General features: G+C 44.8%; 1 protein-coding gene across 4 annotated transcripts in view; it reads right to left on the bottom strand.

Annotated features, from left to right (window-relative positions):
• The window catches only part of LOC121151090 (nuclear autoantigen Sp-100-like), a 54081-nt gene that overhangs the window by 19246 nt on the left and 22732 nt on the right, over positions 1 to 12103 (bottom strand). For 3 of the 4 annotated variants that reach the window (XM_040972277.1, XM_040972280.1, XM_040972279.1), the window contains exons 5-6: positions 9888 to 10022; positions 9154 to 9237 (exon numbers count right to left, since the gene is read on the bottom strand). In XM_040972277.1, coding sequence (XP_040828211.1) covers positions 9154 to 9237; positions 9888 to 10022 — 219 coding nt within the window. The remainder of the gene's footprint in view (positions 1 to 9153; positions 9238 to 9887; positions 10023 to 12103) is intronic. The other variant, XM_040972278.1, reaches the window with a different exon arrangement.

Raw genomic sequence — 12103 nt, 5'->3', positions numbered from 1 at the left:
TCCTCATCAAGAAGGAATCCCTTTCCTCTCTATGTTCCCCACTGTTTCTACCCCCCTCCCCGCTTTGTGAATAATTTAGAGGATTTCAACTTGAAGAAATGGATAGTGCACATTTTGAAGAAAGAGCCCTGGAGGAACACAGCCTGGCTTTAGGGGAAAGATGAGGTTTTGGGGCAGTAGCCTAGTGGCTAAAGTCCTTCCCTTGAACGCGTCAAGATCCCATAAGGATGCCAGTTCTAATCCTGGCAGCTCCACTTCCCAGCTCCCTGCCTGTGGCCTGGGAAAGCAGTCGAGGACAATCCAATGCCTTGGGATGCTGCACCCATGTGGGAGACCCAGAAAAAGCTCCAGGTTCCTGGCTTCAGAGCAGTGCAACTCCAGCCGTTGAGGCCACTTCTGCAGTGAATCAACGGACGGAAGATCTTCCTCTCTGTTTGTCCTCCTCTCTGTATATCTGACTTTCCAATAAAAATAAATAAATCTTAAAAAAAAAGGATGAGGCTTTGGGTGTGTTGGGTTTGGAACTGGAGTGAGGTTCTTTGTAATCCAGGTGAGTCGCAGGAGCAGCTGTGACACCGAGACACACCTGACTGACAACTCCTGGCTGTTGTGATCACTCCCAGGTGCTTTGGTCTCGTGCTCATCCCAGATCCCGTGGTTTCTCCATCTGTTCTCTCCCTTTCATACTACTGCCCCGTCCCTGTCACCACTGTTCTTTAACTCTCTCCATAGCTCTCATCATGTATCTCATCTCTGCGTCTCTCCATCCATCATCCCATACGTCTTGTTTCTGCTTAGTTCTCATTGTATTAGTGGAGTGGTTGTCTTCCTACCGCTGTTTCCCTTTCTCTTCTCTCTTCAATGATAGCTCTCTCTCAAGCTCATCTTTATGTTAACCTTTATTGATAAATTTATTTACTTTTATCTGAAAGTCAAAGAGATCTAGACAGAGATCTTTCATTTGCAGGCGCACCTTCCAAAGACCCCAAACAGCAGGAGCCAAGCTAGGCTGAGGTCAGGGGCCTTAACTCCATCTGGGTCTCCCATATGACTAGCCAGGACACTGTTGATTGTGGCCAGACTGAGCTATGTCCAGAGCCAAAATGAACTGTGAAAAAAAATGCACCTGACCCCATACCTAGTATGGCCTCCAAGATAGCAGGTCTTCTCCTCCTGCCTGGCTGCCTCTGTACATTTCTAGCTCTTTGATTTGGGGAGCCTCTGATCTCCCTGGTTTTTTGGTTGCCCATGCTACTTTACCTCCTTTTCGTCAACAATGATTTTATCTGTTGCCCCATATTTCTCTGTTTATCCTTTCTGAATCTGTCCTTCCAAATGCTTTGCAATAACAACTGGCTGGTTCCATTCATAATTCCCCCCCCTTACTTGGGATTGTATACATACATGTGTGCATGTGTGTCTAAACGTATGTGTATGTTGTTCTTGTTAAGTAAGCTTTCTGTCTTACATCAGGCACAAGCACACTTCCCAGGGAAACCCTGGGGTCCTCTCTGGACTGCGATCACCTCACACAGCTTTCTCCTCTTGCCTGTTACATGTCAACTCACAGTGACATTGTGGGCTGTGGGTACCTGCTGTTCCTTTAGTTTTTTGACCACCGTATTTTTGTGCCTCTATTTCCTCATCCCAAAGTGAGAACAGAAAGACTTAGCTTGAATCTTAAGCATTTGGGGTGACAAAAGAAGGTCTAAAATAACACAGCATGACTGGATTATGCAGTGGTGGGCACCTGTCGAAAGCCACACTAAGATTTGAGAGTAATTATCTGAAGCTTTTCTTTCTATGATTGCACAGCCAAGCCAGTCATCTCATGATTTCATGATATATATCATTTCATGATACTAACTGAAATGGTTGGCAATCAATATGTCATGAGAGAAATCTAATTATCAACAGTGGGTGTGAAAGTGGATATCATCGTTTTACTATTTATTTTGTCTATGACAGCAATATCATCATATACATTTAGTCGACAGAACTCATCTGCTGAATTCATAATAATTTCCCACCTCCTTTCATTTTTCTGGGAGTAACAGAATACCAGACGGTCAAAGTGCTTGGAATAAACACCTCTGGAAAACAGTGGCTTTGAATGCAGATTCCCAACACCCTGCAGGCCAGGGTTCCACAGCTCACTGTTCTTTACCTGAGTCACTCGTGAGGGACTGCAGGAGGTACAGGGATATGCCACCCACAGGCCACCCTGTGGCTTCACTTGGCCCATGCCTCAGGTTGTTCCAGGTTCTGCCCCAAGGCCAGGACTGAGGCAACCTGGCCACCACAGGCACTCCCTTCAGACATTATTTCTTACTCTTCTGACCCTTCCTGCCTCCTGGAGTATTTCTCTGCTGCTCCCACCTGTTTCTTAAGCCAGGGATCACAAAAGAAACATTTAGAAATGTCAGAACCTCTACCGGCTGAACCCTGTCCAACAGTGCGGACTGTAGTACCTGCTACCCCAGAACTACTGCGTCCTGCTCATGTGAGCCAAGAACAAGCTTGCACTGCACTCATGCCATGGGATGTCTTGAGGTCTGTCTGTGACATCAATTAGCCCAGCTCATCTAATTCAAAATACACAATGTACAATCATCTGAAATGCCAGCACATTCATTGATTTTACAGAATATAGCACAAGATGGAATGGAATTTGAATCGGGAAGTAACGAGTTGTTATGTCAAGAGTTTTAACTGCTCTGTGCCTTTTCCTTTTGGTGTCCCGCCTACAGACGTGTTCCCAGCAGTCGCAGGATCTAGAAGGGAAAGTTTATGAATCTGATTACCACTTAGGTTGTAGGTAGGATGTAGACTGCAAAGGCTCTGTGGTGGTCATCTGCCTCTTCCCATCTAAGGAACCAGATCACTACCAGTGGAGCAGAGTCTCAATCCTCTACTTGAACTCCAAAATCAAAGGCAGTTGAAAACAAGCTTTTGTCCAAGTTCGGCAGTTAACTAGTGAATCAGTTAAGCAGTGAATCAGGATGTGAGCTGCCAGGAGTCTAGGTGAAGCCAGTCTTGGTGTGACGATTCAGACAGCTCTACGCACCTGAGTTTCCTCCATCACAAGAGGACACCATGATGACCACGTGCGTACTGCTGCAGAAACCTGAATGCAGAATGCCTGAGAACGGGATTCCGCCCATGGAGAACACAACCACACTGTCTAAATCATCAACACTTCAAAATTCCAAAATGTACCTGGCCTCGGAGAATCTGTACAGAGGGTTACAGGTTTCTGAGGAGGAATCTGGGATGTCAGTCTTGTCTCTTCTCCTGACCTACTGTATGTCATGTGTAAAAAGATCCTTAAATGTTGAGGTACTGGGGTCTCCCACCTGTGAAGTGGGAGGAATGACAGTTATCTTGTCTCTCCTTTGAAGCTGTTGTGAAGCTAAATCAGAATTGCTAAGCTATCTTGAGCATTGCTGCAAGGCCAATGTCATGTTGGGAGGATCTGTCAAAACGTAGGCACTGGATTTGATAGGAACAAGGAAGACTGTCTTTCTGCTGAGAATCAGACAGGATGATCAGTGCCTTTCGAGTTTTGCATCAATCTTCAACAAGATTGGGCAATATATTACACTGCACCTTCTTTTCTGTAAAATGGAGAATGGATAGAAGTGGAAATCACATTGGAGAGCCGATTCTTTGGGGTTTATAAAACTGGTGTATATATAGCAAAAAGGGCACCGTTATTCACCTACAGCCTTCGTTCTTGCCAAATCAAATTTATAGTGATGCGTGTCCTTTCTTGCAATTTCCAAAATGCCCAGAAGAGGTAAATACAGAGAATGAGCTCCCATGATGAAGGCGACCATGGCTGTGCTCAGAGTTCAATGCAGGAGGAAAGAAAACCTCTCATCTTGGTTCCTGAGGTTCTGTAGCTGGGCAGTCCTTACCCTTCTCACCAAGCTCACTCCTCAGCTCCCAGCTCTCACAGACTGGGGCTGCCTCATCCTCACTGCATTCTGAAGAGTTGTGTTCACGTATTCTCTATGCAAAAAGGAGCAAATGTTTCCTGGGTGTCTCAGTGAGCAGCAACAAGAGAACCAAGATGGGAGCATATTCTACTCCAAGTGTAACTGGGTCCCACTACCTTTTCCTGAGCTTGTGGCTCCTCTGTAAAGCCAACTCACTAAGGCAACAGAGTGACACACCTGTCCTTATGGTTAACACCTTGAGAGCTTCACAAGAACCTACAGGGAGGCCTTCAAACTCATTTATTGTTCCCGTGGCCAACATCCTGGTGTTAGCCTTCAGGGGAGATGTTTTGCAGAAGATTCCAACTCTGTTGGAAACAAGGTAAGAATCAACTAGCCCATGGGCCCTCGGTGGCTGGAGCCCACTTTGCCATCCAGCATCTTCAGAACAAGTTGCTTGCCTGTCACTGAATCATCAAAAGCAATCCACCAGTGCTGGGAACTAACTGGAGACCAATAGGGGACCCACACACGAGCTGATCATGCAGTGGTCTTCCCCAGCTTTTAATCCAGATTCACAGAATTTAGCCTTTACCCCCTACACACTCAGGGACCATGGGAATCAAGCCCCAGACGCTTGGCTCCTTCCCTTTGCACTTGTAATAAACACCTGATTTTTTCCAGCACTGCAGTGTCAATGACTGGCTTGCAGTGCCTCAGGCAGGTGGATCCAGTTTAGGGAATGCTATGGTGGCTGCTCCCTACCATTCTGGGAATGTTTAATAGCAATGGGAAACTGGGAAATGCTGAAATAACACAGCAAGAGGGGTTCTGCCTGGAACTGACGACCTGTGTGGGTAAGCTGAGAAAATGTCATCCCCCAGTGGGCATCCTGCTCTGTGTCGGACTCTGGCTTCTCACACTGCATCATCTTTCTTCTTTGACCTGTCCCTTTAAGTATGTATCTTTGCTGGCTTATAGCCTCGCTTTTCTCTTAGGGGAAACCAAGAAGGCTGACACTGAAGAAGGCAGATCTTCAGCTTGGTCACGTCCCTGACAAACAGGGCTCCATCTTCCCCTTGTGTAAAAAGCCTGTAGACTGCTTACTTGAGACAAAAGCTAAGTTTCTATTGTATTTGAGTCATTGATTTCTCTGGGTTTATATGAGCCTGCCAGCGAAATGCAAAGGCTAAACTATGAAATCAAATTTGTGTTTTACTTTGAAGGCAATAGCAAAGAATAGAATGAATCTCCTTTAGAAAATACTGCTTGTTGATAATTATGAAGTTATTATTTTCTCCAACCTCTTTTCCTAAGCTGCTTCTTAAATGTAGATGAGTTGTTGAAATCCATGGGCTCTGTAAGCAGGAGAATCATTATTTGGACACAAAAAACCTTAGCATTCTATGACAGTTCACATGCAGACAAGATTGTCATCATCATAAAAACTTGATTAATTTTTTCCCCTTCCTACTGAGGGAGGGAAATGACCAGGTTCCAACGGAAATATCAAGAAAAAGGACAATGCAGGAAAATCGAAAAACAAAAGCTAAAACTGTTTTATTCTTTCAAGCAAAATTGCCTATTTATCTGCTTTAAATGCCAGCTTCGAAGCAGCTAGCCCAAAGACAGCTTACTTACCTGTATGAGATTAAAGACCAACCCAGGACAAGTGCAGGGAGAAGGCAGCAGCCTGAGAAACATGTGTGCCTTGTGTCAGCCACCCCATGGTCGGAGTGCCCAGTCATCGGGGAATCTCTGAGCTGAGTGCTTTCCAGAGGCCAGCTTCCAACCTCCTTTGATAAATTTATACTCACTGCCTTTGTGAGTTTAATCAAATCTGTTGTCCAAGACTTAAAGCACCTTCACACCCACCTACACTTGTGTGGAATCTTGTACTTGAGGCCCAGGGACAGGATTTCAGGATCCTATCCCCTTTTCCTTTTATTGTTTGTCTAGGTAAATTCGTCAACGACCCTTTAACAATCACGAGGTCTAGTTTTCTCATCTATAAAGCCAGGATAGCTTGACTACCCTACTTCGTTGTTAAGATTTTTGTGATTACAAAATGAAGCTTTGCATAACAAAATACTGCTAGGAAAATCACAATGTAAGACAATGCTTACACTATAATTGAAACCCTTTTATCCACGTTAATTAAATAACAAATTATCCTTTGATGACCTTTGAAGCTTGTGACTAATGATGATCTCATCAACAAATAGTGGAACACCGTGCTTGCTATGATTTATAAAATGCAAGAGGTGGTGAAAGAGAACAACTCAACAGTACTAACAGATAGGATCAGGTGTGGTAGACAAGATCATCATTTTGATACGACCTGGGCAGGGAGTCAGTGAACAAAAAGCTGAGAGGTTTCTAGTAGTATCTGCACCTTACTTCTGCATTATCTGAACAAAATAGGACAAAATCATTCTAAGCCTATTCCGTACACCCACTTTCCCATGATGCACTTGAGCTTCCTCCATCACAAAGTAGGATACCATGATGAACACATGCTTACTGACCTTCGCAGAGAAATGCTCCAGGTTCTTTGCAGAGTTCTCCTCCCTCTCTTCATTTCTCCCTCCATTATTCTTCTCTCTCCCTTATTCCCCCTCCATGTTTCACACATACATATCCTGAAACTCATCCTTGTTTGTATATTCAACTAGAGAACCACCCCTTACCCAACACACAAAGCCACGGAACGGGTGAGTTGCATTTCTCTCACACTCTCTTCTCTGAATGTGCACCATCTGTTTAATCTCTTTAGATAAGTATGTCCTGCTCCTATTCTTGCACTTATAACTTATGCTGAGACAAACACTTAGAATAGATCCAGCTAGAGGAACAATGAATACTCCACAAGTCTCACTAGTGTAGCATTAATGCAATTGGAGCTATCCAGTTAAGCAAGAGTCTTAACGATTTCACGATGCTTTCTCTTTCCCAAGAGGACCGCAAAGGTTAAATGCAAACAATGGTATCCCAGAAGTACAGCTCAAGGTGTATTGAGAACCATCAGGGAGCAGAGCACTGGATTTGCTCTTCTGGGGCCCTGGGGTTGCAATTCTTATATTCTTACTGATATAGTCTGGGGTCAGAAGAAAGAGAGACTTCTTGGGCCTTTTTTTCCTCATTTAATACCTCACTTGGGTCATGGTTCTTGTTGCTGCACATAAGAGCAGGATTCTTTCAGGGATTCAGTGTGTGATCAAGAAACTAATTCAATGGAAAGTCTCTAATGAGAACATTTGAAAACACATTGGAAACCTGCAGATTCTGGTACCTGACCTATAGCTGCCTTGTAGGTAACTGATGCTCAATTCTGTCTCCAAAAGCAGCGACAATTTGCTGGCGGAAGTCAGCTTTGCCTCACTCTACCCTTTCCACACTACACAATTTTCTCTTACTTCTTACCCCTTCCACTGGCTATTGCACATTTTTATCTTCTCCATCTCTCTGATGGAGGGAAGACCTGAAATACTGTGCTAAAACCGGGCACTTCCTCCACCCCTTAAGCCCACACTTGGCTCCTCCTTGAACTATTTACAAAGCTGATAAATTATCTTCTTCAGTGTTCAAGCCAATACATATATATGTATACATATATAAATACATATATGTATATTTTAGTGATGTGTGGGAAGTTGGCTGGGAGATTATGGAGGAATAAGTGAGCTGAAATTTCTGCGAGTCCTGCTGTGCAACTTTGTCATTTTACCTGTCAATTTAGTATGCTCACCTTCCCAGAATGCACTGTGTCTCTTCTAACACCAGGAAGGGGAGAGCTATGATGGCAAGACGAAGCTAAAACTCGACATGGTGGCACAACGAATCTGAGAAAACTACACAAGCGGAAATTCCACCCAGACACCACCCCATATCTATAAAACAGCCTGATAACTTGTAGGGGTTGTGAAGGGTCTTCTTTTGTTCTTGACTATGCATGGGGGTCTTTTTTTGGACCAGCCCTCACTCACTTCTTTTCATAGGCAGCTCTCTAGCAGCTCTCACCAAGTGAAGTAGCTGACACTCAAGACTGAACGTGTGTCCACTCATTCTCTCTTATTCCTGCCTCATCTGTGCCCTGTAAGTATGGACCTGATATGAATTCTTATCTCTGCTTCAGTAAGAACCTGGAATAAAGATTAAGATGTGTAGGCCACAGCACTGGAAGTATTCCTTAGAGTAAGTAGTCTACTTATACCAACAAAAATGCTGCGATGTGTGGTGTCTGTAAATTCAAGCAAATTTACATTTCCTTTTAGAGAACATCATGAGAAAATAAAACAAACAAATTCTTTAAATACGATTCTTTTGTAACCTCAGAACAGGTAACATTTTCATTAGTTTTTAGGTCTCTCCTTAGTGTGTTTTCCAGCTGTGCTTCTAAAATCCTGTGGGTCTATTAAAAAAAGTCCACAAAAATATGTAGAGGAATTACAAACTGACTCCAACACATGCTGTAGACAGGACTGAGATAACTCAACATTCTGACAAGTGTTTCTGTTGCTCGTTTTGCAAAGCAAATAAACACAGAATCCGAGACGCTAGCCTTGTCTTTACTCCCTTATGCAATTGTGAGGGAAGACCGCCTGACACTTACGTGATTGGGTTTTATCATTTGGAAATAAAGATGATAATGTCCGTGCCTCTTATCATCCAAAATTGGTGTAAAGAGAAAAAGGAACTATTATTTATGCAGATCTCTTGACAAATCACTGTATACGCCATGACCCATGGGAGAACAGTTTTGTCAAAAACAAAACTTGGGGTCCAGAGAGCTTGAGCTGTCTACTGCTGCTCCCACCCGCTGGCTGGTGAGTTCTCTTCTGCCACTGTTCAAAGCTTTGGATCAGGTGACAATGTGACCTTCCCACAGGGAATATTAGCTTTCTGTCCTCCATAGACACCACTGCATATATCCAAAACCTTGTAGACATAGAAACGAACCTTAAAGACAGATGCATCATTTTGCTATCCTATCCCTACATACATCCAAAGCATGGTCCAATTCTCAAAAATAAATTCTTGCAATTTTCATTCCCTGCATTTCCTAAAAGAGTCGAGTAGCATGAATGCAGATGATGGGATTCCTAGGATAAGCTGGAACCATCGTAGACAATAGACCCAGAATCCAACACTTAGGGAAACATGACTCTGCATTCTGACTCCCGCCGCCCAAGCCTTGCCGGCCCTTCCTTACCAGGCTCACCTCCCGCGGTTGAAGTGGAGGCTTCTGGGGGCGGGTCTTCATGGGTGAGCGCTTCAGATTCCTTGCTGTGGATGACTGCACAAAGGAGCAAAACTCTCCCTTAGTCTCGAGCGGCAGCAAAGAGCATCATCAGAACACCCGAGAGGCTGAGGGAACTCAGTCCCTGGCTGATGCCTTGAATGTGTGGGACTGGCAGGTGCTTGCAGGCCCTAAGCCGAAAGCTAACCAAAGTGACGCAGAGTGGGCAGCTTCACCAAGCCCACCAGAATCTTCCACCTCCACCCTCACTCCATGTCTGTCCCCACACTCACACTTGCCTCTCACTCCTATGTTAGCTTTCTACTGGGTTCTACACCCGACTGTCCCATTCTCCTGTCCTGGCACCCGTGTCTCCCTACACCTGTTCGTCTTGCTGCTGCTTTTCCCTCCACACTCACTGTTTCCTGGTTGTTGTCCCAGTTACTTGACGCCTAGCCTCTTGCCTTCCTCTCTTTATTGAAAATAGTTTCTCTGATGTCAATACTCACAACATCCATTTCTCTGAATCTCAGGCATCCCTTCTGCTGAACTAAAGCCTCCCTTGAGCTCGGACACAGTGCGGAACCTTCCCCTTCAGCCTGCATCCCGGGCACATGCTCTGTTTGACCTTCCCCGTTGGAGTTCCTCAGCCCCAATGCTGGTCACCTGGGAATCACAATTAAGCAAAACTCTCTCAGTCACTTTACCTATGATCTCAGAGGGCTGCTTGCAGTCAGTTCCTGCTTGGGCTCCTGAGTCTAAAATTGCCCTTTCCTTCTTTATATCCATCAGAAGCAAAGGAGAGGAGTTCATGTGGATTACAGGGCCAGGGGATACTGAACCTGGAGCAAAGAGAAATAAGAAATTACCCTAAGTTACTGAGGGACCCTTTACCATCTGTTCCTCCTGTGGCTCCCTCACCACCTGTTCCTCCTGGGGTCTAGCCACACACCATCTGTTATCAGGGCCATCTCACCATCTCTTAGTCCAGGGACATCCTCACCATCTATAACTCTAGGGGTACCTCACACTCTGTTACTCAGGGCTCCCTCGACATCTGTTATCACAGAGGCACCAGCCCATCTTTTATTCCATTGGTCCCCTCACCATCTGTGACTCTATGGGCCCCCTTATCATCAATTACTCAGGGCCCCATCACCATCTTTTACAGGGTCCCATCACAATCTGTTCCTCCATGTGCCCACTAACCATTATTACTCCAGGATCTCATTGTTTGTTACTTGAGCGGCATATGGCCATCTTTTATTCCATTCGTCCCCTCACCGTCTGTTACTTCAGGAGCCACTCATGGTCTAATAATCCAGGGACACCCAACCATCTTTGCTTGGGGCTCCCATACCATCTGTTACTCCAAGTGGCTCCATCACCATCTGTTTCTCCAGCAGTCCCCTTACCATCTCTTACTCGGTACTTTTCACTGCCCCTTTCTCAGGATGCCTTTACCGTCGTTAGGAAATCTCTCTGCGTCCATCTCAATGCTTGTGTTTAAGCTTCACTCCACCCCTCTTTTGCGGCTCTTTATGAATCCTTCCCTAGCTGTCCCTTTTGACTCTTGTTATTTTCACCCATCTACTTATTATATCAATTTTCAATCTGTATTTCCCTTGTTATTTAAAAAAATAAAGACTATGCTTGCAGTAGAGCACACATAAATAACAGAGGGTATTAAGTGATCGCACGCTAAGCAAACGGTTTGATCCAGAAGCAGATGATCAGCACCATAGGAGCCACCCACGGACCTCTCACACTCCCTGTCCCCGCCATCTTGCCCCAGGAGAATCCCCATCTCAACTTCCAACACCAAGATTAATTTTACCTCTTAATGCAGTTTATACAAATGGAATCATACTCTCTTAATATTCTGATACTCCCAGAAGAATTCTTCTCTCTCTCTCTCTCTCATTTCTCTCTTTCTCTCTCTCTCACACACACACACACACACACTTTCTGTCTCTTTTACTCATATATATTACTCAACATAGTTATAAAAGGCATTATACTCATTTTGTATAGCCATCTTCACTGCTCTATAGTATACACCATACAAAATAAACACATTTCTATCCATTTGGGCTGTGCTTGGCTTTTACGAACAGTGCTGCTGTATCATTCTTTTCTACGGAATGAACACAGCACACCTTTCTACTGGTCTCTGCAAGATCTAAGGTAGGTATATTTTCAATCTGAGAAGATACCCTGAACTATTTTTGAAGCATATGCAAAGACTGAAGTGTAAGAGAGAGAGAGCTAGGCACTAAAACGGGTCAAGGAATTTGGGCAGGACGGGATTGTTGTGTGTGGGCTGAGAAGCAGGAGATGGAATCTGATTGCAAGGCAGGCCCCCTTCAGTACCTAGCCAAGCAATGGTGACCTGATGGGGAGGCCACAAGAGGGACCTGAATTCTAACGAGGAAAATCATCCGGCCTGGGTTGCATATTTGAAAGACTCATTCAGCTGAAGTGCGGAGGATGGGTGTGAGGAGAGCAGGATTGGAGGAAGAGGCCGGACAGGAGACTCTTTCTCCATGTGAGTGAGAGTGGCAGGGAGCTGAGGCAGAGCGATCCTGCTGGGGATGAAGATATTGGACAGGCTAGGGGTACTTATACAGGATTTGACAGATACGATGAAGAAAATTCAACGAAGATGATCTGAGCCTGTACATTCTGGCATGGTTTGTTATGTTACAGAGCAAGAAATCACTGATGGTTACCTAGAGATGCTATTCAGTGTTTGAATGGAAGTCTGCAGATACATGAAGAAATGACCCTAGAAGACACTGTGGGCAGAGATCTGTCACTATGGGAATCAACACATCTTGAATGCTGCCTGAGCCACGGCCAGTATGAGTCACTGTACGAGAGACAGGGATATGCAGACAAGGGTTGACTACATGAGGAGGTA

Source organism: Ochotona curzoniae, unplaced genomic scaffold, assembly GCF_017591425.1.
Source record: "Ochotona curzoniae isolate NIBS_2020 unplaced genomic scaffold, NIBS_Ocur_1.0 contig_2294, whole genome shotgun sequence".
Lineage (NCBI taxonomy): Eukaryota > Metazoa > Chordata > Mammalia > Lagomorpha > Ochotonidae > Ochotona > Ochotona curzoniae.
Note: the sequence above shows the minus strand (reverse complement) of the source record. Positions and strands in the feature narration are given on the sequence as shown.